Source organism: Pongo abelii, chromosome 11, assembly GCF_028885655.2.
Source record: "Pongo abelii isolate AG06213 chromosome 11, NHGRI_mPonAbe1-v2.0_pri, whole genome shotgun sequence".
NCBI lineage: Eukaryota > Metazoa > Chordata > Mammalia > Primates > Hominidae > Pongo > Pongo abelii.
The window spans coordinates 56,527,397-56,552,370 of record NC_071996.2 but is presented as its reverse complement, the minus strand read 5'-3'; the positions used below and the strand labels follow the sequence as shown (position 1 = coordinate 56,552,370).

General features: G+C 33.8%; 1 protein-coding gene across 11 annotated transcripts in view; it reads right to left on the bottom strand.

The window, feature by feature from the left end:
* GALNT13 (polypeptide N-acetylgalactosaminyltransferase 13) overlaps nt 1-24,974 on the bottom strand; it is a 580,804-nt gene that overhangs the window by 308,560 nt on the left and 247,270 nt on the right. For all 11 annotated transcript variants that reach the window (XM_002812491.6, XM_024243884.3, XM_054549372.2 and 8 more), the window contains one exon: nt 3,870-4,038. In XM_002812491.6, the coding sequence (XP_002812537.1) occupies nt 3,870-4,038 (169 nt within the window). The remainder of the gene's footprint in view (nt 1-3,869; nt 4,039-24,974) is intronic.

Below are 24,974 nucleotides of genomic sequence, written 5' to 3'. Positions count from 1 at the left end.
TCCAAAAAATGAACTGTAACTGGCATATGATCAAATTATAAAAGTATTTTCTAGATCAAATGAGTATTAACATTTCTACATCTTTTAAATAACGGTTTGGATATGTGACTCATGGTAAGTTTTTCAACATTAGTTGTTCCCAGGCAGTCCCACAATTGAGTCATTCAAGATGACTTGCAAATGTCCCTGGTAAACCTCATACATTGTGACTTGTCTAGGAATTCTGCATGGTATTACTGTTTTCTTACTTATAACATACACTGTAGTTTTATATAAAGATAAAATGAAAAGTTATTTCATTAATATTATTTCAGAGACAATTTGTAAAATATGAAAATTCAAGCAATAATAAACCACAGTATATTTTATGTACTTTACATGCTAAGCAACTTGAATTATTCATTTAAAATGTTGGATTGCTCCACAGTTTAAGACTTACTCATAAACTTAGTATGCTAAGGGATCCTTTTTTTCTTAGACTAAGACAACAAACTAGAGCTAAGAGATTCTTTTTTTTTTTTTTTTTTTTTTTTGAGACAGTCTCACTCTGTCACCCAGGCTGGAGTGCAGTGGCACAATGACGGCTCACTGCAACCTCTGCCTCCTGGGTTCAAGTGATTCTCCTGCCTCAGCCTCCTGAGTAGCTGGGATTACAGGCGTGGGCCACCACACCTGGCTAATTTTTGTATTTGTAGTAGAGACGGGGTTTCACCATGTTGGCCAGGTTGGTCTCAAACCCGTGACTTCAGGTGATCTGCCCGCCTCAGCCTCCCAAAGTGGTGGGATTACAGGTGTGAGCCACTGTGCCCGGCAGAGATTCTTAAAAGAAAAAAAAAATTACTGGCTATGAATATTTTAAACATTAGCTCAATGAAGACTTACTTTTTTTTTTTAAATTCATGGTTCTGATTTATTTGTATTCTGACAGTTGAAAGTCAAGATTTTTTAAAAACTTGAAATAGTGTTTATCTAGTTTCCTGGAATATATAAGTATCATAGCCACTCATTTGATCACACTACAGCAGAGGTCCCTGGGGCTGAGGACCAGTACTGGTCCTGGCCTGTTATAGGAACCCAGCCACACAGCAGGAGGTGAGCTGCCTGAGAGCAAGCATTATCACCTGAATTCAGTCTCCCGTCAGATCAGCCACCGCATTAGATTTTCATAGGAGCACAAACCCTATTGTGAACTGCACATGTGAAGGATCAAGGCTGTGTGCTCCTTATGAGAACTTAATGCCTGATCAACTGAGTTAGAACAGTTTCATCTTGAAATCACCCCCAACCCCCAACCCACCACCTCCAAATCTGTAGAAAAATTGTCTTCCACAAAACTGGTCCCCAGTGCCAAAATGTTGGGGACCATTGCACTACAGCATACTACAGCATATAAAACAAAGTAATAAATGCAATGTTTAAACATTATAAACTTAGCACCTAAAATGCTCAAAATTGCTTTGAAGACTGTGTTTATTGTACATTTTTTGTATATGCTTATTGTATATACTTTTAAATGTATCTATATACAAACAAATATATATATATATACACACAAACACATATGCACAGGACTACATGTAAAATTATTTTTACATAATAATTTGCAATGCACAAATTTAATATTAAATGTTGAACTATTTCCCAGGGGCCAAAAATGTCCACAGTATGTAATTACTTGTGATTTTGTTGAGAGAGACATTTCAAAACTATACAATGGTTGTGACAAAGCAGTTACTAAGATACCAAATAAACCTCTGACAATTATGAGCACTGGAATCTCAATAAGGTTTTCTTTTTTCTTTTCCTTTCTTTCTTTTTTTTTTTTTTGAGACAGAGTTTCGCTCTTGTTGCCCAGGCTGGAGTGCAATAGCAAAATCTCGGCTCACTCCAACTTCTGCCTCTCAGGTTCAAGTGATTCTCCTGCCTCAGCCTCCCGAGTAGCTGGGATTACAGGCATGCACCACCACACCCAGCTAATTTTGTATTTTTAGTAGAGATGGGGTTTTACCATATTGGTCAGGCTGGTCTCGAACTCCTGACCTAAGGTGATCCGCCTGCCTTGCCCTCCCAAAGTGCTAGGATTACAGGCATGAGCCACCAAGCCCAGCCAAGGTTTTCATATTATATGAAGTAATTCAGAAAGAAAAAAATAAGAGTTAGTAAATATGATGCTGATATCATGACACAATAGTGTAATGTAGCCCACTAGAGGTGGCAAATTTTATTTGCATTAATTATGTTCTATTGCATGTAGAGAAAAATCATTAAGGGCTCAAAAGAACAATTTCTATTTACATGGAAGTGTGTCCTGGAGTATATTTGTAAATTTGGAGATTTTCTAAAATCTCAAAACACATCTTTTATTAATGACAAGAGTTTGCTTTACAAGGACCATATATTAGAATTACAACTCTGCCACTAAATACTTTCATTTTATTACATGTGTTTAAAATATGTTCAACTATCTAGAGCATAGCTTAAAGTTAATCACATAAAAGTTGAATTTTTCAACATCATTTTTCGTGCAATGTTATTTCCAAGTGCATATTTCTTCCATAGCTGATAATTAAGCATTCTAATTATAAACAGCAGTATAAATTGCTGGAAACCATAATAAACCACTTTTATAGGGTCAAAGAGTCATATAGGCAATGAGCTATTTTTATGCTGGAATAGCAATGCAGGTATACTTTTTATAAGCAAAGTATATGGACGTTTTTATGCAGTAAGGCAAATACAGCCATGCATTACACAATGACAGATCACATATATGATGAGAGTCTCATAAGATTATAATGAATCAGAAAGATTCCTATTGCCTTGTGATGTTTTGATGATCCTGACCCTGAATAGACCTAGGCTAATGTGTATGTTTGTGTCTTCGTTTTTAACAGAAAAAATTAAAAATTACATTAAAAACGGAAAAAAACTACAGAATAAGGATATAAAGAAAGAAAATATTTTTTACAGCCGTATAGTGTGCTTGGGTTTTAAGCTAAGTATTAATACTAAACAGTTTAAAAGTGAAAAAAATTCAAGACTTTATGAAGTAAAAATATCACAGTAATGTAAGGTTAATTCATTACTGAAGAAAGAAATTTTAAAAATAAATTTAGTATAACCTAAGTGTATAGTGTTTATAAAGTCTACAGTAGCATACAGTAATGCCCTAAGCCTTCACGTTCACTACACACTCACTGACTCACACAGAGCAACTTTCAGTCCTGCAAGCTCCATTCATGCTACATGACCTATACAGGTATACAAATTTTTATCTGTTATACCATGTTTTTACTATACCTTTTCTATGTTTAGATACAAAAATACTTAATATAATGTTACATTTATCCCTAGTGTTCAGTACAGTCATATGCTGTACAGAGTTACAGCCTAGAAACAATAGGCTACATTATATAACCTAGAAATGTAGTAGTCCATACAATATAGGTTTGTGTAAGTACACCTATGATGCTTACACAATGACAAAATTGCCTAATGACACATTTTCCAGAACATTTCTGCAGTGTTAAGCAATATACAACTGTAATCTACTAAAGAGCATATTTGCTCTGTACTGGTATGATAAAGAAAGCAAAACAAAACGACAACAACAAAAAACATCTCACATAGAAAAACCTGTTTGGCCTGAGTATTTTGCAGCATCTTTGCAAGTAATGTATTTTGCTTTGCTAGGGAAGAAAATAGTTCGTCTTTTTCAGCATATGCACGCACAATAAATTCCTGCTATGTGATAGGTACTCAGAACCACACATTGCTAGAATTGATATAATCTGAGTTAGCTGAAGTTCTCAGATTCTGAAATCTGGTGATTATGAATGTAAAAGATTATACAATAAATGTAAACTTACCCTTCTAATCTTACATCTGGCAGACTTCTATTAAGGGCAATCAAATCACTGGCCATAAGGTTAAACTGATTGATTTTAAACAGCTCTTTCATTTTCTCCTGGTCATCTTTAGGAATCAACACAGCTTTTCCCATTTCTCCTGGCCCTTCTTGGTTTCTTGAAATAACAGCTGTAAGACATACAGAGATACAGACATACATACAAACACACAGATAATGAACTGAATAAATTAACTTGTGTGTCTGATTAGATTCTGAAGCATATTATTTACATACAGGTTTTATAATATAAGGATCAAGATTTTACTGATTATAAACCACACGCTCTGCTAAAGAAAAACATCAATTCTGCATATTATCTTCCAAGTTTAGATAAATTATATGATGACTAAACATTAAGAAAATAATTCTAAACATACAAAATACCAAATCTTAAAATTTCTGTCATATATTTCATACACTTATTAGAGAAAAATGAAGTTGAACACTAGGCAGACAAAATAATGCAAAATAAGAGAACTTTAAAGAATACTAGATTAATTTATTTTCACATCCAATTAAATGTTTCGATATTTCACATATCTACTGCCATTACATCTTTATAAAGGCAAACAAAACTAATAAGGCTTAATCCCATAACAATTTAATTCCTTTGTCAAAACATTTTGAATTGTGTCAAAAGAAGCTTCATAGTGGTGACATATAACTTCAAATGTCAAGTTGAATTTGGATACTATGTGCTCTATAATTGAAACTTCACAATAATATTCTGGGCTTGAATATTCATGAAGAGAACACAGGATTTGATATATAGGCTAATTTTCTCGCCACTTCTCCCAAGTTATCACTACACTAAAGTCCCTTCTAGATCTAAAGTATATGTTTCAAGGTGTGTGTGTGTGTGTGTGTGTGTGTTGCCTACACATACCTGTATGCATGCTAATATATAGTAATAAGACAAAGTGCCAGTTGGCCCAAATGCATCCTGAAGTTACTCTTCACAGTGATATTAAATTAGGTTAAAGTGAAAGGAATGTGGTTCTGGTCTTGACTCTTCCAATGTCTTGACTCTTCCAGTGTTCTGCTATATTATAGTTTCTAACATATTAATCTTACTGAGTTTAATTTCCATATAAATTAAAAGGCACATATATAGGCACAGCATACCTTGAAATACTGAAAAAAAATAAGGACTATAATGCATATGAAAATAATTTTTAAGTTAGAACATTTCATTAAAAACATAAATTCTAAAATAATGTATGAATATGGTAAAAACTAGTATAGAACACATCCAGCAAATTTTGCTCTGAGCCGACCATCATAGTCACAAAACAGCAAAACTGGTATTATTAGCATGACTACACAGTTGACCATCCAGTTGATGACTTTGTAATGGCATGAGTCAAACCTTATAAGAGAATAGGCATCTCTAAGGACCTTTAGATATGGGTAAAAAAAAGTGATTGGCTTTGAAATCCTCTCACATATATAAAAATAGTTAGAACTGGAAACATTGAATATAGAAAAAAAATGTATTCAATTTCAAACTATTTAAAAAGTTGTCATCAAAATAAAGTTTACAAAGATTATCATTCACTTTAAAAAGCAAAAATAGAAATAATGGCAGAAATTTTATGAGAAGGTATATTTTTCTAAATTTAAGAAATAAAATTCCAATAAAAATAATTTTCTTTAGGTGTTAGTATATGTAACATCCCTAAACTCAGATGACGTTATTGGATTTGGCTTTGGATGAATTTGTGATGTCGGTGAGACAATGACATTAAGGTATCTTTCATTTGTAAGATTAAAAAAATTTTTTAGTCTACGGAAAGTATTAAATGAATTTATATGTGGCTTCTTTGTGAGTCTTTCTATTCTGAAATAAGAACATAAACAGGTGACATGGGAGCTCCTATTAACCATAAATATTCAGTTTAGGTTTTTTTGTTTTAACATATTTTGGACTGTAACTTTAATTCCATAAAAAAGAGATACATTTTCCCGGTATAAAAAATATTCTGATTCTTAACATTTTGAAAATTTGTGATTCTTTTGAATGGTTAAATAATTTGGGGTACATTTTTAAACATAATTTTTGGAAATTAAGAAAGCAATTCCCTGTTTACAGTTGTTTTCAATATCTTTGTAGGGGAACAAAACCTTCTTTATCCTCTTACATTCTGTGGTGATCTAAGAATTAAACTGGCATAATACAGATTAATAGGAGAAGAGCATACAAATGTATTTTTATGTGTACACAGGAGTCTTCAGAAGGAAAAGGAAGGTCAAAGAACCTTTTAGACCCAAAAACTTGTATATCATTTGAAACAAAGAATAATAAGTGGTCAGTAAGTGGTAATACAAAGGAGATTTAGGTAGGGAGCTAGGGGCAGTAAATTGTGGGTTAGTAACTAGGAAATATATGGGGAAAACTATGAGGAGATTAGGGTTATTTTAGTAAGCTTGTTTGCATAGGTCCATTCCAGTGTTGACTCCTAACTTCTGGTGACGAGAACAATTTTTGCTTTCTAATACAGTGGGAAGGGGTGGGGGGATTTGTATCATGGGAAACTTTGTGACCTTCTTTTAGGCAGAAACAGGGAGATCAGAAACAGCTTCCTGCATGTGCTCTTTCTTAAGAAAGAGCCTGCAGCTTAAAATAACCCATATGACAAAGTGGCATATTTGGGGGTGCATGTTCTGATCCCTTTCACCGTCTGTAAACTGATAAAAAGACATGCTGCAGAGAAAGTCACCATAATCAACACAATGCTTCCAAGACTAGGAAGCAGATAGGATTAAAATTTCGCTCTCTGGAAAAGACACGGGCTCAACTCTAACATCTTAAGCTATGAAGGTCAATTTAAAGCACACAGAAGTATTTGATATTTGCAATATATTCAAAGGCATGACACTTTTATTTTCATATTATGTAAGTTATAGTTTTATCAGTGGTAGCAGGAGTAATTGTGCCATGTTTTGGTATCATAATCAATGAAATTAAAATGGTCATAAACAGTGTCCGTATACCTAGGACTACTTGCAACAACATGTAGTCATTCTCCTAATTATTCTCAGTTTCTTAGTGGAGAATAGGTAACAACTTAAAGAATATCAGGTTAAGTGTCTTCTCCCCAGAGTTAAATACATTTTTCTGTTACAGCTTCTAATGAATATATATTTGACATTTTTAAAATGTGTGTGTGTGCATGCGTGTGTGTGTGTGTGTGTGTGTGTGTTTCCTGTGTATAAGCAGGCCTATTGGTGTTTTTCACTTTGCTCAAGCAAAAAGAATGTTAAGTAATTATAGTGGGGAACTAGCCTTTTACTTTTTCTGGCTTTAACCTGGAGGAAGGCATCTTACCAGAAGAAAACACTTTTCTAATTCTTCAAAAAGCATAAATAACAAATGGGAAAGAATAAGCAGTTGGGTGTTGTGACTTATCGTGGGTCTTAAGCACCTTTAAATATCAATTTCTATACATTTTTCTCACCTGTTGATTTCCTTTACATAGCACACACACAAAGAAACTCATGTACTCACAAAATACTATGCTTCCCCATAGTCAGAGGAAAAAAAAAAAACACTTGCCATTTAAATATGTGTGCTACTTATCTACTCTAATAGGCAAATGTAATGCAGAAGGCAAGTAAATCTACATTGCGGTTTTTTTATTGTTGATTTGAATATGGATGAAATGTTCAAATACCAAAGCTGGTGTAGACTTCAAAAAGAGATTAATTTATTATGCTATGAGCTATTTTCTTCCTAATTATATAGTGAAATTATTTAAAAAAATAATTAATTTGACTCAAAATGACATTAAAAAGCTTTTAGAAATATGATAAAACCAGAATCATTTTATACCTTTCATTTTCTTTAACACAGAACCTACTTTAAAAATTGAATTTACATTTATTTTAATCTTAGAATTCCCAGTGTTAAAGATGATCATATTATAAACAAACCAACTGATAAATCTACCAAAAAGAACACTATTTATCAATTGCATTATTTGCTTATGTATATTGCATTGTGAACATTTTCTTATTTGCAGAATTACCCCTTTATTAATGAGCAGTGTCTCTTTGAAAAAAGAGAAATGAACTAGTCTGTATCTAGGAAAAAGCTTGAAGCAAAAGCAAACAACAAAAAACTTTTCAAGTTGATTGATTTTAAAGTAATGATTTTATTCTGTTAGAGAACATAGTAATATGTGATGAATAATGGTACAAGCATAACATTGAATCAAAATCTAAATAATATCCCATAGCCTTGCTTGTCAAAATAATCTTTCAAATTGTATTTCTATTCTCAGATCTACTCAGTTGTTAATTTCTGTATATTTTCCTTTAAAATCTTTCTTTTCATTGGTATTGTAGATCTTTCATTACTTCCAATTTTACAATTGTAATAAATTAGAAACACTGACTTTTAGTCCCTCTCATATTTGAATATTCATACTCTGCTACCAATAAATCAATTTCCCTAAAACAATGCTTTTGGTCTTGTCAATAGATCATCTGTTTATAGATGACACAGAAGATATGAAAACCATACTGGTTTTTCCACCACCCCTCCACCACAAAAACCACTTTACCCTCCACTCACCATTACCCAGATCATGCTCTTTTGCCAGTCCAAAGGCTCTAGTTTATCAAGGATAATTATTTGAGTAATTGCTTTTTTCATTGTTTTAAAAGAGATGGGGTTTTCTCTATGTCACCTAGACTGAAGTGTAGTTTCACAGTCACAGCTCACTACAACCTTGAACTTCTGGGCTCAAGGGATCCTCCCTCCTTAGCCTCCGTGAGTAGCTGACACTACAAGAACCCACCATCACACGTGGCTCAGGGTTAATTCTTAATAAAATAAGGGGACTCAGTATACACTTTCTTTGGCCCATTTCTCTTAGAAACAAAAATAGACTTTACATATCAATGATAGCTAACCTATAAATTAAACAACTAAATTTATTCTATTTAATGTATGACAAGTAGCAATTCATTTAGCATCCCTTTGAAAATAAACTATATACAACTTTTACAAATCTGACACATCTGACAATAAGATTTGTTTTTCATTTTTTATGTAGAAAGTTGTAAATAGCAAGCCCTGGCTGTACCAAGTCTAGCATATATTAGCTACTATTTCTCAGAAGGGTGTCATCTGTTAGATAATCAATAAGGTAGCATTTTACATCAGCTAGCTAAGAGAGATTATCCACAGAAACAAGAGAACACTGATCACCAACATTTTTTTTTTACTCAAAATATATTATTTTTATGATAAAAATAATGCATGCTCATTTACAAGGATGAAGGTAGGCAGGAAGGCAGGCAGGCAGGCAGGAAGAAAGCAAAGGAGGAAGCCACTGTAGAAAAACAGTGAAAAATCAATTAAACTACTGCTTGAATGAACAGTCAGCAATAGTCTGTACATAAACATACATATGTATTTAAAATAGGACCATTCACACATGCTGAATTTTATAATTTCATTCAACATTATTGTACATGCCAATTTGTTGTTTGTTTGTTTTTTGAGACGGAGTCTCCCTCTGTTACCCAGGCTGGAGTGCAGTGGTGCGATCTCAGCTCACTGCAACCTCCACCTCCTGGGTTCAAGCGATTCTTGTGCCTCAGCCTCTTCAGTAGCTGGAATTACAGGTGCCCGCCACCATGCCCAGCTAATTTTTGTATTTTTAGTAGACACTGGATTTCGCCATGTTGGCCAGGCTGGTCTCAAACTCCTGACCTCAGGTGATCTTTCCGCCTCGGCCTCCCAGACTGCCGAGATTACAGGCGTGAGCCACCATGAGCAGCCTGTACATGCTAATTTTTATCATTTAAAAAACATTTGTGGAAACCTTTCCAAATAAATATGTGAATCCATACTTATTTTCTAATGGCTGCAAAATATTCCAAAGTTTGGATATACCATCATTTATTTAACCAATGCTTTTTCTTTGAATATTTATGTTGTTTTCAATCATGTCTATTATAAACAGCAATGCAATTAATATTCTTCCTTATGTGTACATCTTCGTAAATTTGCCTGAAAATACCTTTTGAAAAAGTAGTGGAAATTTAATGGGTGAATTGAAAATTAACCATGCTGTATTAGAATTATTCCTTTTCTCATCTCTTTGACTTTCTGTATATTTCTTTTGCCAGAAAGTTCCTTCAACCTCTGATCACTCAAATAATCCCTGTTCATCTCTGAAGACCCATTTCAACTTTCAGGTAAGATAACTCTCTTTTATAATTTTATAGCTCTTTTACATTATTCCATTATACTTTTCATAATGTTGCAATTCCAGTTTTTGCATGTTATCACAGAGATTCTAACTATTGAACTAATGTAGTTGTTGTTCCTCTTGGACAGATAGCTGTGCAACATTTTCCAGCCTGCCCTGCAGTTAGGTGTGGTCCTTAACCGAGAATAGAAATGATATGTGCCAATTTAAGGCCAGGCTCATAAAAACTTCCCATGTGTGGTTCTCCATGTACTTTCCCCTGCTGTAGCAACTTTGGAAGCCATGTGTGGAAAACAGCAGTCGACACTACCAGCAGTAACCTAGATGTCTGAATCACTGCTTGGAAGAGAGCCATTTGCTCATGAGAAATATCCATTGCAAAATTTACATGAAAAACAAAACAAAACAACAACTCTATTTTGCTAAACCATTAGAATTTTGGGTCTATTTGTTATACTTGTCAGTGTTATTTTTATTAACATAACTATTTCATTCCTCCGTTAGTCTATGAGCCTCACCAAAGCATTGTGCACCAATTTTGGCTCATCCTAGTACTTGCCACTGTCCATTCAATCAGTGAATAATTTTTTTAAAGTAGAAGGCAATTTATAGACAATCTAGTTCTATTATCAAAAGACTGATGAAAAAGTAATTAGAATAGAGGTTTTTAAGGTGGGTTTTCCCCATCTCAGATATATATAAAATGGTCTGTCATGTTACTGAAAAAAGTTAGAAGAATTGAGTTGAGATTACTATATGTATAGACATTATAAATAAATTGATATGTGTTAATACAAGCTCAAAAATCTTTAATCATAGCAACTCACAATGAAAATGTGTGGAGACTATGGTCTTAATGGGTTTAATTAGATCACAAATTAGATCATAAGTAGAGATTTAACAAATCACCATTTAAATTTAAAAAGTCCATGTTTAATTTATTTCAATGCCCCAATAGTAACTTTTAATAAAAATAATATTTTGTATAACTACTACAAAGGAGTCTTAACAATACTTCAACACAAACTGGGGCTTATTAAATATTGTCAGCTATTTGCTGTACAATCACTGATCATTTATTCTGCCTTTCTCGCTCACAATCTCTTCCTAAATAAGATAGTTAAATAATTTCACCATTTAGTTTAGATGGAAGGTTATATGCCAAAGCCAATAGGCACTACAGTGGATGCCCACATCACACCTTCCCATACTATTCTATACAACCAAATGAATCATAGCTTGTGACTTATGACTCACAAATTCCTTTTAAAAATATATTCTAAAACATATATAGATTTGTCCAAAGATTTACCTGCATACATGTTTTTTTTTTTGAGACAGAGTCTTGCTCTGTCACCCAGGCTGGAGTGCAATGGCGTGATCTTGGCCCACTGCAACCTCTGCCTCCCTGGTTCAAGCAATTCTCCTGCCTTAGTCTCCCAAGTAGCTGGGATTACAGGCGTGCACAAGCACGCCCAGCTAATTTTTTTTTAATTTTTTTTTATTTTTAGTAGAGACAGGGTTTCACCATGTTGGCCAGCTTGGTCTTGAATTCTTGACCTCAGGTGACCGAGCCGCCTCAGCCTCCCAAAGTGCTGGGATTACAGGCATGAGCTACTGCGCCCAGCCCTGCATACATGATTAAAGTAGCTTGTGTATGCATGTGTGTTTGTGCATGGATCCCATTATAAGTGTATATATCATCACCCCCACAAATAACTTATATACAGTACTGCATAAATTGTGTTGCATTCATATAAGAAAACTATGCAGTGATTAAAATGATGCATAGAAGAATATTTAATGATGTGGGAGATGTTCATGTTATACTAAGTAAAGAAAAAAAGGATTATAAAACAATGTTATAAAATAAGCCTATTTTTGGAAAAACAAAAGTTAAATGAAGTATATGCACATATTAGCAATGAAGATTAGCAGTGGTTCATTTAATTAAAGGGCCTTTTACGTCTTTCTTTTGCATTATCTATATTTTCTAAATCAGTACATTACCTACTATGATGGTTAATATTGAGTGTCAACTTGATTTGTTTGGATGAAGGATGTAAATTATTGTTCCTGGGTGTGCCTGTGAGGGTGTGGCCAAAGGAGATTAACTTTTGAATCAGTGGACCTGGAAAGGCAGACCCACCCTCAATCTGGGTGGGCACAATTTAATCAGCTGCTAGTGTGGTTAGGTAAAAGCAGGCAGAGAAATGTGGAAGGACTATACTGGCTGAGTCTTCTAGCCTTCATCTTTCTCTTGTACTGGATGCTTTCTGCCCTCAAACATGGTACTCCAAGCTCTTCAGCTTTTGGGCTCTTGGACTTACATCAGTGGTTTGCAAGAGGCTCTCGGGCCTTTGGCCACAGACTGAAGGCTGCACTGTTGGCTTCCCTACTTTTGAGGTTTTGGGACTCGGACTGGCTTCCTTGCTCCTCAGCTTGCAGACAGCCTATTGTGGGACTTCACCTTCTGATCATGTGAATCAATATTTCTTAATAAACTCCCTTTTTATATATGCATCTATCCTATTAATGTTTCCCTCTAAAGAACCCTGACTAATACACCCACTAGGGTAATTTTAGCTACGTATTAATGAAAAATCTGGCTTCAGTGAAAATGAATATAACCTGGCTTTTATAGTGACAGGTACAAAGTGGAGTCAGTAGATGTTGGGGCATGAAAAAGAAAGGATCAGAGTTCCATGGAAAGACAGTTTCTTAATGGACATAAGATGAGAAGTGGGGAGAGGAGCACCTATAAAGGAATACGATTTGTTCTAGGATATAAGTTCCTCACAGGAAATTCATTACAATTTACAGATAAGGAAAATATTTAGTAGCTGAGAAAAAACAAGTAGCAAGGTCCTCGTTTCCTTTTTAGGAAAAAGCACACTCCTATATTACTATAAAAATGTTTACCACTCCTTTCACAATCATCCTTATAATATATTCTACTAATACACATTAAGCTCATCCTCTTCTTATATACAATAAGTGGTTGTTTGGCACATGCTATAGTCACAAATGTTTCCTGGAAACCATTGACCCAACTTTTAAAGTGTTCACTAAGGTAATAAAATTATGCTGAAATATGAAATTATTTTCTTATGCATTAAGAATGAACTTCCTCAATAAAAAAATATTTAAAAGGCCCTTATCTTGCAATGGCTCCAGTAATGGCCTTAGTTTCGGCTTTATACAGGAAATATCCTTATCTTCCCCATTCTTCCCTTTTGGCCAAAAAAAATTTTTTTTGAAATAACCACGAATTCTTTGGAAACAAAAGCACCAATCTGGCTGCCAGACGTTTTGAGAAGCCCTTTGGAAAAGGACCATCTCAAGTAAAACAAGGGTCATTTTACAGAAGCTCTTTACATAATCCAATATTCATTATGAGTTATTCCGCAGATAGAAAATAGTAAGCTTTGCGCAGCATGCAGTATATCATCACATATCTGGATTCATCATGTTTGAAAAATATACTCGCTTTTGTCATAAAGAAAAGACTACGGCATTCATTGACTATATGTCTAGTTAGGAAGTGGACATATATTTTTAAAATAATTTCTGGATGTAACATTTTATTTATTATAAACCTTCATAAAATATCTAACAGAGCTCCAAACATTAATTTAGTCACAGAAAACATGAGGCAAGTATTAGCAGGCTCTAACAAGTCCTTTTTGGAAGTAAAAAATATATATATCTTTCACAAAATTTGCAATTATGAATTATCTATAAAATAATACTGGACTAAGTGTGAACAGAAAAATGGATCACCTCAAATACTCTAAAGTATTTTAAGTTATAAAATTAAATATAATGCTGGACTGTGAAACTTTGTTGAGGGCAGTTGTGCTGAATGCTATTTATTTGGCTCCACAGGCCTGACTGCACCATCTCCAGCTCTGTGCTCCGGGTTGCTGACCTCTATGTCCATACTAGTCAGGGTCCCTTGCCCTTTGACTCCTGGTTGGTAAGGCAGTGACGGAGTATTAGGAGACAGAAGATGAATGAGGTCAAGGCATTTATTTCCATAGTTCTTCTCTGTGGGGTTGCTGAGGTTGGCTCTCTAAACCACAACTATAATTTCATAGGGAGTACCTTATGACCAGTTAATAAAGGAAGAAAAATTGCAAGCTTAGATTAAATAAGAATTCACCGATATGCTAGCAACTACTAGCAGTTGCTTCTTTATAACCCTACTGATACATGGTCCTGCAAGTCAGTGAGTGAAAGGATATCCTTCCATCAGGCAGAAATTTAGAGGGGAAATTTGACTGAGCACTGTGTGAAGGGAGAGATGGCTTGAGATAGGAACCTGAACTAACCCGTGAGCAGTAGCTAACAGGTTCGCCAGCTGGTAAGGGAACTGCAAAGAACATGATTGGAAAATTGATGATCAGGAGATCTCATGGAGGAGTACATTAACAGTCCTCTCGCAACAGGCCCCATGTTCATTAATCAATTAAAAATGTTTGAGTATGAATTTGTAATAAATTATGCTTGTTGGGAATTAACATAGGTACCACTTTAAATCAAAAATAGAAAATTAAAAGGTAAAACATAAAGATAAATATAAAGATGATATGTATTTTTACATATTATAGATAATATATAAGGATATAAAAATAAAATAAAATAGTGTTTCATTTTTTCCACTTCAATGAAGCATCTTCCACATTTCCTGGGTTGCAAACCCCATACTTTGAAAATTGCTATAGGTAAAGTGATGATAACACGCACTTTTACATGTCTCAAGACATTTCGCTGTTACATTGCATTGATTGTTATATAGGTATTATTTTATTTTAGTACTCACCTATTCATGCTGGGCATGGGGTTGACTTTCTTACTGATTATTATTACTGGCACAATATCAAGAAGAAGAAAAAATTACTGCATGACGTTTCTGAGGGCCAAAATAGGGATAAAGTTCAAATGACCAGCATGCTTTGCTTTCTTTCCTGATAATCACATTGTCAGTTTTCATAGAATATGGTTTGCTAAGGTACTGTATCTATGCGTGTACTCTGGTATGTGTGGTAATTGGGATGGCAGGGATACAAAAACTATAAAAGGTAGTTTAGGATGGTGAGGCACATATAGTGGAATCCTAAAAGTACAATTTGATTGTTTAATTGTATATATTAATCAGAATCTATTGCTTGAGGTAGGGTTAAAATATCACTGATCTCTGTGATACTAAAAAAAAATAAATAAAATAAGGCTAATAAATATTTGTAAGATTTGCATTTCCAAATGACTAGATGTAATTCTGAGAGGAAGCCCACATATTTTACCAGCAAATTCAGAAATATGAAATTATATCAATTATTCAATTTAGCTGTCAAATAATGGACCTAAATGTCTTATGACCTAAATGATTACTTGATTTTTAAATCAGATATTTTTCAGATGCTCTAGCAGCCATTTCAGGCTATCAAAATAAACTGATGTATACATGCTGTAAGAGGCATTGTAATTTGAATTGGAGCATTTTGATAATTTTTTTCATGAAGAAAATTTCTACTGGAAGAAAAAAAAGCTCAATGTTCTACCAAAACTAACAGTTAACCTCAGTGATCACATATCTAATCACTACCTGCCTCCTACCATCACCCCTTATGTTTATGTTTTGGGCATTCCAACATTTTATTGACCATCTGTATAAACCAGCTGCTGATCTTTGTATTTACTCACAGTCATTATAAATCCTGCTGTTCATTATTAATTTACACTGGATTTTGTGTTTTTCATTGCCTCTGGGCATTTTCTGTTAGTTAATACTAATAAAAAGAACCAGGATACTAATAATACACTATAAAAACGAAAATCTACTTTAATAATCAAAATAATTAATTTGAATGTGCTAACTAAATAATGCAAGCATGCCATTAAAAATTAAGAAATTGGTCATATACTATTCCTGATCCTTTTTCAAGTATTTAAATATTCTAGGAACTAAAAAATTCAAAACAATAAGTCAACACTTATTTAATAAGTGTTTAGTGAGTATGCCAAAGAAATATGCTAGTTCCAAAACTTAATTGCTATTATAAACATCAACACAAAGCTAAATTACTAGTAGGTACATCTTTAAATGAACATACTCTTTCTTACAACTCATCAGACCTATATAGAACATTGTCAAACATACCCTGGCCTTTTTTATGTAAGTCTTGCTTTAATAAAATAATTTTGGCTATATCATAAGGTCAAGGGCATATTGTGTGTGCTTACTTATGTCGAAAAGTTAAGATTACATTATAGAATAGTAAACCAATATGAAATAACACAGTGCTCTAAGGATAAGTAATAAACTTGCCCTATTTATAGTTTCCTCTTAAAATCCTTAAAATTTTACCTGATTATATATAATAAACATATCATATATTTATGTATATACATATATGCATGCAGGTTTATATTTCTGCATATGTATGCAGAAATACATGCAAATCTAAAAGTTTGTGTGTGTGTATATGGATATATATATCCATATACATATATGCACATATACACATATATCCATATCCACACACACGTGTGTGGATATATATATATGACTATATATATGACCATATATATCTATATCTATACACACATACCCAAACTTCTTCCTATATTTTTAGAAGGTCTAAAATATCTTTATTGACACTCCTTTTTTTGTTTTATAATATTTGATATTTCCTCTTCACCTCTTCACAACTACTTATGGAGGTACTTAATTTTCCTTACATAAACACTGCTAGTTTAAATCCTGTGCTACTTTAAACAAAATCAATGTGGTTTTAATTTATTTCTGAAGATTCTGCAATAATGTTTGACTTTCAAGATAACTAAAAACCTTCTGAGGAATATTTAGCGTGAATTTATTCAAGCAAGAAAAAAAGTAGTTTACTATGGCACAGTAGCCTTCCAATGTCTAGAAATCAGTTACAATTGCTACAGAAATACATATCAGTGGTCACTTTTTAAAACAGCTTTAATATTTATTTATATTATGGGTTAATACTACCCATTAGGTACCATTGCAATTTATGCTTAGTGGCTCTTTATTCGTGTTACTGGGGAGGGTAAACTCTAATACATATCATTATATTGTTATATTTTCAGTTATTTAATATTTTCTCCTTGCATCACTAAACTAATCTGAATCTTTTTTAAATTTTATAGTCCAGAGATGTAAAAATAGCAATTAAAAATTATCTTTTAAAGTGCAGCTGAGTATTCTTTTAGAAATGACCTTTAAGATTGCTTATTGATCAAATATGGGTTCTTATTCCATTGCAGCATAATAAAAACATTATCATTATCCCTCAGATTTTTTTTTTTTGCCTCATATCTCTGTTTCTTCACTCTGGCCTCTTTTTTCCCATGTACTGTGGTATTTCATGCACTCCCATATGGGAGACCCCCAAGTGAATAAAAAAAGTCAACCTGGATTGGTACATGCATTGCATGTTAAGCCCACCTTACCCTGCATTCTTGAAAAACCACATACATGTACATCTTACAGAATTAGAATAGAAAATCACAAAATCTCAAGATTGCGGATTTACCAGTCATTAATTTATTACTTTTCTTTTTTTTTTTTTTTTTTTTTTTTTTTTCCTTTGAGACGGAGTCTCGCTCTGTCGTCCGGGCTGGAGTGCAGTGGCGCGATCTCGGCTCACTGCCAGCTCCGCCTCCTGGGTTCATGCCATTCTCCTGCCTCAGCCTCCCGAGTAGCTGGGACTACAGGTGCCCACCACCAGGCCCGGCTGATTTTTTGTATTTTTAGTAGAGACGGGGTTTCACCATGTTAGCCAGGATGGTCTCCATCCCCTGACCTCGTGATCTGCCCGCCTCGGCCTCCCAAAGTGCTGGGATTACAGGCGTGAGCAACCGCGCCTGGCCCATTAATTTATTTGTAGTGCACAAACATGTTTTGAATATAGAATTGTTTGGCACCGGTATTTTTTTTTTTTTTTTACCCTAGCTGTCCTTTAGTTACAAAATAAAGTTGAGTTTACCTTGCAATTCAGTCTTGCAAATTCATCTCCATGATTTTAGCAATCACTTATGATAATTCAAAAAGTAAAATTGTGTGGTTGGGAAAAAGTAGATTGATGAAAGAACAGAGAAGGGAGAGTGATGCAATAAATTGGCTTTTTGTCTTGAGTAACCACACCCAACTAAACAGAACCACATGATAGTAGCAACTTACTATTGTTTTGGCTATTAACAGACCTCATGTGCTCCCTCCTGAATGGATATTCACCCACTGAAAAAGAGTCATGGATCCCCAAGCTGAGGTATTACAGAAGGTAGATTGTATCCCTTGCAAGAAAGAATCTGAGGTCATTAAATGAAGGCATTCTACTCTCATAAAAAGATTTTTTCCTGGGACTTTAAAGCAAGCTATGAGTAGGGGTCCAAAGCAGAGTTATAAAATTTAGTTTTCCTGTAGTTATTTACCAACCTCTATTCTTACTGGTCATCTTTTAGTGATTCACATTACAAAAAGGAAACAGGGAAGATGAAACCAAACTTTGTCAAGTTTAACAGTTAATTCATTAAGATTGACAAAAAATCTTTTTCCTTAGAGTTTTTCCATCCCTTCCTATTATTTCCCATCTAATGAGAATGACTTATTGTCACCTCCTCTTTGTTCTGTCAGATCCCAATGACTTATCAGGCCACTTTTTTGCGTTTTTGTACATGCAGATTATCTAATTCATAATTTCCTTTTAAGTTTGCAGTAGCCTTTCAGTAAATAGTTCCAAGTTCTATTTTTATGTAAATTACACATTTAATTATAACTATTCAGATATAACTGAACATTAAGTTTTGGGAAAGATTAATTCAATTCAATTCAACAAGTATTTGTTGACTACTATTTGCCTGTCCCTATTTGTGATTCTTGGAGTATGCTAGTAAGAAAACTGACAAAACCTTTACCTTTATTTCTTGCATCTTAGCCTAAATATTAACATATTCCATAGCTCTACTTCACCTACCAAAAGTTTTCATTTTCTTCTCTGATATCTTTTCTTGCTAGTACCACTAGAAAATTTCAATAGCCAATTGTGTTACTATCCAACACATACAATAACGAAAGAGGTAACACTTATGCTGTGCTCATGTGCTAGGCACTGTTCTAAAATGTTCCATATATTAACTCATTTAAGCTACATAACAAGTCTATGGGATGGGCGTTATTTATAATCACCTCAATGTGATAAAAGAGAAAGCCCCTTGTGCTCACTCATCTTCCAAGCTTTCCCAGTTACTAAGTGACATTCGAATGAAACCCAGGCAGCCTACCCTCAGAGTTTGTTATTAATATTTACCACTAAATGTTCAAAATCTCTCCAGAAAGGCTTATGTAGTATTCCTTTTGATGTGGTTGCTTTCATTATTTGTTCTATAGCAACCTAAAACTCAATTCAGAATCTCATCTAATCAAAACTATGGTATACATTTAAAATTAATTTAAGGGTATGACATTTCATTGAAGAATTTTCAGAGCACAGTATATTCTTAATCAATTTAACTTAACCTCATGGTCATTGATTTAAAATGCCTCTAATACCAAACTGATTATTTTTCATATTAAATCAAAGAATCCATATCTATTAAAAATAATTAAATTTTCCCTACAAGTGAGAGAGGTATGTAATATTACAAAAATAGTGTATATATTTTACTACTTTCTAATTCCATGACTTTTCTTGGTTGGAATAAAAAACAGGTGGTTAGGCATCAAAAAATCAAAATATTTCATCCAATGAAAAGAAGACATTTTTAATAACTATATAATTATTTCTGTAGGAAATGAAGTCCACTTAATACTGGCTTTATTTGCAATATTATTTGTTGTACACAGATCTATAACAAAATATAAAAGAGCAAACATTGCTACATCAGAGTAAGTCCATTTAATATAAAATAGGAAATATACTTGATTCAAATTCTGAATCCATTGTTCAAAGACTGTGAACATATTCCTTCTGGCTAGAAACCTAAGGACATGTCTCTCTCTTTTTAATTTCTTTTTTTTAATCACATCTGTATAATAGATACACAGCTTCCTTATCATCCATGGAAACCAGATTGGTCTCATCTGGATGATTAAATCCCTTTTAAGATAAAATGATGTAGATTCTATTTATGTGCACCTTCAAGCAATGTAGGGGAAAATATAAAACCCAGATCTGTCACTAATTTAATGCTAATTCTTGGCCCTCTTAGTTAAGAAACATTTTTTCAAACTACCTTTATTTAAAGTATTATTCAAATGCAATAAAATAAAAAATATTCTTTGTTTGCGGTTCAATGAGTTTAGACAAATGTATATACCCATGTAAACAATGCTCCCATTAAAATGTAGAAAATATGCATTGTACTCTAGACAAGGAACCCTTGTGCTCCTTCTGTGTGAAGTCCACGCAAATCCTCAGACCTGCTGATATATGCCTTTTTGTCACTATAAGTTATATTTTTTTCTTCTAGCATTTGTACACATAGAATTGTACAGCCTTTTGTGCCTGATTCCCTTCCCTCAGCATAATGTTTTTTGAGTCATCTATATTTTGAGTGTATCAATAGTCCTTTTCTGGATTAAATGGTAGTACATTTCTTATCTTTATAAGAAATGACAAACCCTTCTCTAAGGCACTTTTTCACTAGAAATGTGTCAGAGTTCCAGCTGCTCCACACACCTTTCACAGGGCAAGATATTATCATTCATTCTAATTTTAGTCATGTTATTGAGTGTGTAGCCATGTTATTGAGGGTGCCTTTTTAAAAGGGTCTAATATATATTTAATACTTTTCTATTGATTTTATAAATAGGAAATATTTAGACAAATAATAGGAGTGTCTATATTTGTCCTCTTGACCCCCATCCTGCAAATATTTGAGGGTCAGCCTAGACTGAACCATAGTAGTAGCATCAACAAGGAAACTTACTTGAACAGTTTTAGATATAACTTTATAGAAATACACACTATGTCCACATGAACAAAAAAATACTTTCTCAATGCTGACATCATGGTAGCATACCTATGCATCTCTGTGTTTCTGTTCACCATAGTCCCATTCCCAAGTTCCTTGATCTCAGAAGTTTCTACAGATTACAAAATTTCTTATGGACAAGTCTGCTAGAAAAAAATTCCTGCAGCTTTTTGTTTAAAAATGTTTATTACTTCTTCACTTTTGAAAGATAATTTCATTAGATATAAAATTATTCATTTTTCCTTCTATACTTCAATAATCCATTCCATTCTCTTCTTGTTCACATAGTTAACATTGAGAAAGTTGCTGTATTTCTTATCCATGTTCCTGTACAGGTGAGGTTACCTTTTCATTTACCCCCCACCCCTGGATGCCTTCAAGATTTTCAATTTGTCTTTAGTTTTCCGCAGTTTGAATACGAAATGACTAAATGTACGCTTTTAGTATTTATCCTGTTAGTGTTTCTTGCACTACTTAGATCTGTAGTTTGAGAAAATCATTAGTTCTACTGATGTTATAAACATCAAAAGGACAATAAAGAAATAGTATGAACAAGGCTACATCTATCAAGTTTATAACTCAGTTACAATGAAAAAAACTTCTTGAAATACATGAACTATCAAAACCCACACAAGGATAAATACATAACCTGAATAATCCTATACCTATTGTAGAAGTTGAATCAATAATTATACTTCCAACAAAGAAAGCACCAGGCCCAGTAGTTTCATTGGTGAATTCTACCAAATATTTAAGAAAAAAGAATACCAATTCCTCACAATTTTTCCAGAAAATAGAAGCAGAGGAAATACTTCCGAAAACATTTTGTGATGCAGCATTACCTTAATACCAAACCAGAAAAAATAGTACAAAAAGAAAAATTATGGACCAATACCTCTTATGAAGATAGACACAGAAATTCTCGACAAAATGGTACTAAAACAGCAATCTAAACCCAATTTGAATAAAAATTGAAGCTATTTTATAATCTAAATAGATTACTTAAATTTATTTATAATAAAAAGATTATTTCAATCTATCCATAACAAAAAAATATAATAAATAAACATGTAGCACACATTTAATCTAGGTATGTATGGCCGATTCAACATTTGAAACATCAGTGAAATCCACCACATAAGCAGGCCAAAAAAATTTGCATATTAACATATTAACTAATGCATAAAATTTCGAAATCCAACAGCAATTCACTGTAAAATCTTTCAGACAATAGAAATCAAGAATTACTAGTGTAGAAATTCCTTGACTTGATAAAAATGTTTACAAAAACCTAAACCAACAAAATGAACATTAAAAGACTAGAAGGTTTCCTCCACAAGATTGGAATCAAGGCAAGGAATTCCTCTCCTACCACTTCTAGTCAACATTGTACTGGATCTCAGACCAATAAGGCAAGAAAAAGAAAGACCAGTTTAATGGATTGGAAAGAAAGAAACAAAATTGTCATTACTTGCACATGACATATTGTCTATGAAGAAAATCACAATGTATCTACGATAGAAAAAAAAATTCCGGAAACCAATAAATGACTATAGCAAAGTCACAAGATACAAGGTTAATACACAAAACTCAAAATATGGCAATAAACATTTAGTAAATGTACTCTTAATATTTAACAATTAAATTTACAATAGCACCAAAAAATTAAACATTTAGGTGTAAATGTTACATAATATGTAAAAAATCTATATATGTTAGACTACAAAATTCAGATAAAACAAATCAAACATCCAAATAAATTTAGAAATAATCTGTTTTCATGGATTAGAAGACAACACTGTTGAATAAATTATTCCCAACTTGATCTATAAATTCAACACAATTCCAATCAAAATGTCAGTACACTATTGTATATACATTAATACTGATACAAAAGATTAAATAAATAGTGGCATCAGCAAGATAGCAAAATAGAAAGTCTCAAGTTCCACTTCCCCACCCCCAACAGAAAGTTCACCTAGCAACTTTCCACAGACCAAAATAACTTTCTGAAAATTCCAATACTTGGAAATATGTCTGAAACATCCATGTGTTCCATAGAACAGAATTAAATCTGAATTAGAAGGGTAAGAAGAATGGTCTTAGTTCAACTGAACCACTTTATCCCCTTCCCCAAGTCAGCACAATACCAGACAGAGAGGATTTTCCTGACCCACAGTTTCTACAAAGGAAGAAGAAAATGACAGGCAGTCATCCAGCTTCCCTAGAATTCCGAGATTCTTTCCAGGAAGTCCATGCTAAATTCACCTCATGGAGAACACTAGGGAAAACAGAATGGCAAGAATACGCAGACTCAGACAGAAACAAAGGAAGGAAGTGCAGGTCATAGTGACTAGCACATGAATCTTGGTGGTTGCTCTGTTTTCCTGCCAGTTGTGGCACCAGATTAGAGTTACAAGTCAACTTCTCAATGCACTTAAAAAACTGACCTAGTTGCCTTCAAAAGTATGGTGGGAAGTTTAACTTACCTTGGGTCCCTAGGCAGCTAGTGTCCATGCCCTTGGATTGACCAAGACAGGAAGACTCCCACCTCTGTACATTTTACAAAAAGCACAAAGGCTAAACTGATTTGACCCGGGAAGTTATGCAGTAGCTCCACTCAGCACAAAAGCCCACCCAATGACCTTGCTGAGCCAGGGAGACTTCTACCTCCATACATTCCAGAGAAATAAAGGGGCTATACTGGTTTGACCTGGAAAGTCAAACAGCCACTCAACTTAGCCAAAAGCTCACCTCATGGCTTCAACCTAACAGGAAAACTATTCTCAGTCTTCCAGTTCTAATGAGCATAGACTCTGGTCCTATTTGTCCCTCCAAGTAGCAGCTGCACCTAACTCAAAGCCCAGCCTGCAACCCTGCCCAACTGCAGATTGCAAAGAGCAGAATTGCCCAGCCAGGTAATACACGCTGTGACTAGCCTGACCAGAGGACACTGCAGTCCTGAGACAGAAGCTATGCCTGATAGTAGAGCCCAACCAGAAGCTCCACCTGATATCACAGCTAAAGTAGCAGCCAAGCCAACTGGAAAACTGACAGCAAGCTCTACCAGGCCAGGGTTATTACCAGATTGCCCTTCCAGAATCACAGGCTATATTAAATAGTTAAGATCTATCCCTGACAAAAAAACAAACAAACAAAAAAAAAACTTAAAAACAAAAGAGGGATGTCTCCACAGATGTACAGACAACAATGCAAGGAAACAAGAATTATGAGGAATTAGGGAGTCATAACATCTCCAAATGTACAATAAAGCTACAATAGTAAATCCAAAAGAAATAAATATCATTGAAATGACTGAAAAAGAAGTCAAAATAATGCTCGTTTAAAAAGCTCAGTAAAGTACAAGAATATATGGATGAAAAATGTAATAAAGTTTGGAAAACAATACACAAAAATCATTAGTTTGACAAAGAAATAGAATCAATAAAAAAGAATCAGATAGAAATCCTAGAGATAAAAAATACACCAGAACTGAAAAACTCAACAGAAGGCTCAAACAGCGGAATAGAACAAACAAATGAAAGGATCACTGAGTGGAAAACAGACAATTTGAAATAATACAGTCAGAGGAACAAAAAGACAAAAGAATAAAAAAGAATAAATAAAGCCCCTTAAAAATTCAGACACCTTCACTAGAACAAGTCTTTGCGTAAAAAGAGTTGCAGGAGGAGAAGAATGAGAAGAGCAGCCAGAAATCATATTTAGAGAAATAATGGTTGAAAACTTCCCTAATCTAAGGATAGACGTAAACTCCCAGGTGGGGGAAGCACAGAGCTCAAATTCAACCCAGAGAGGACTACAACAAGATACAT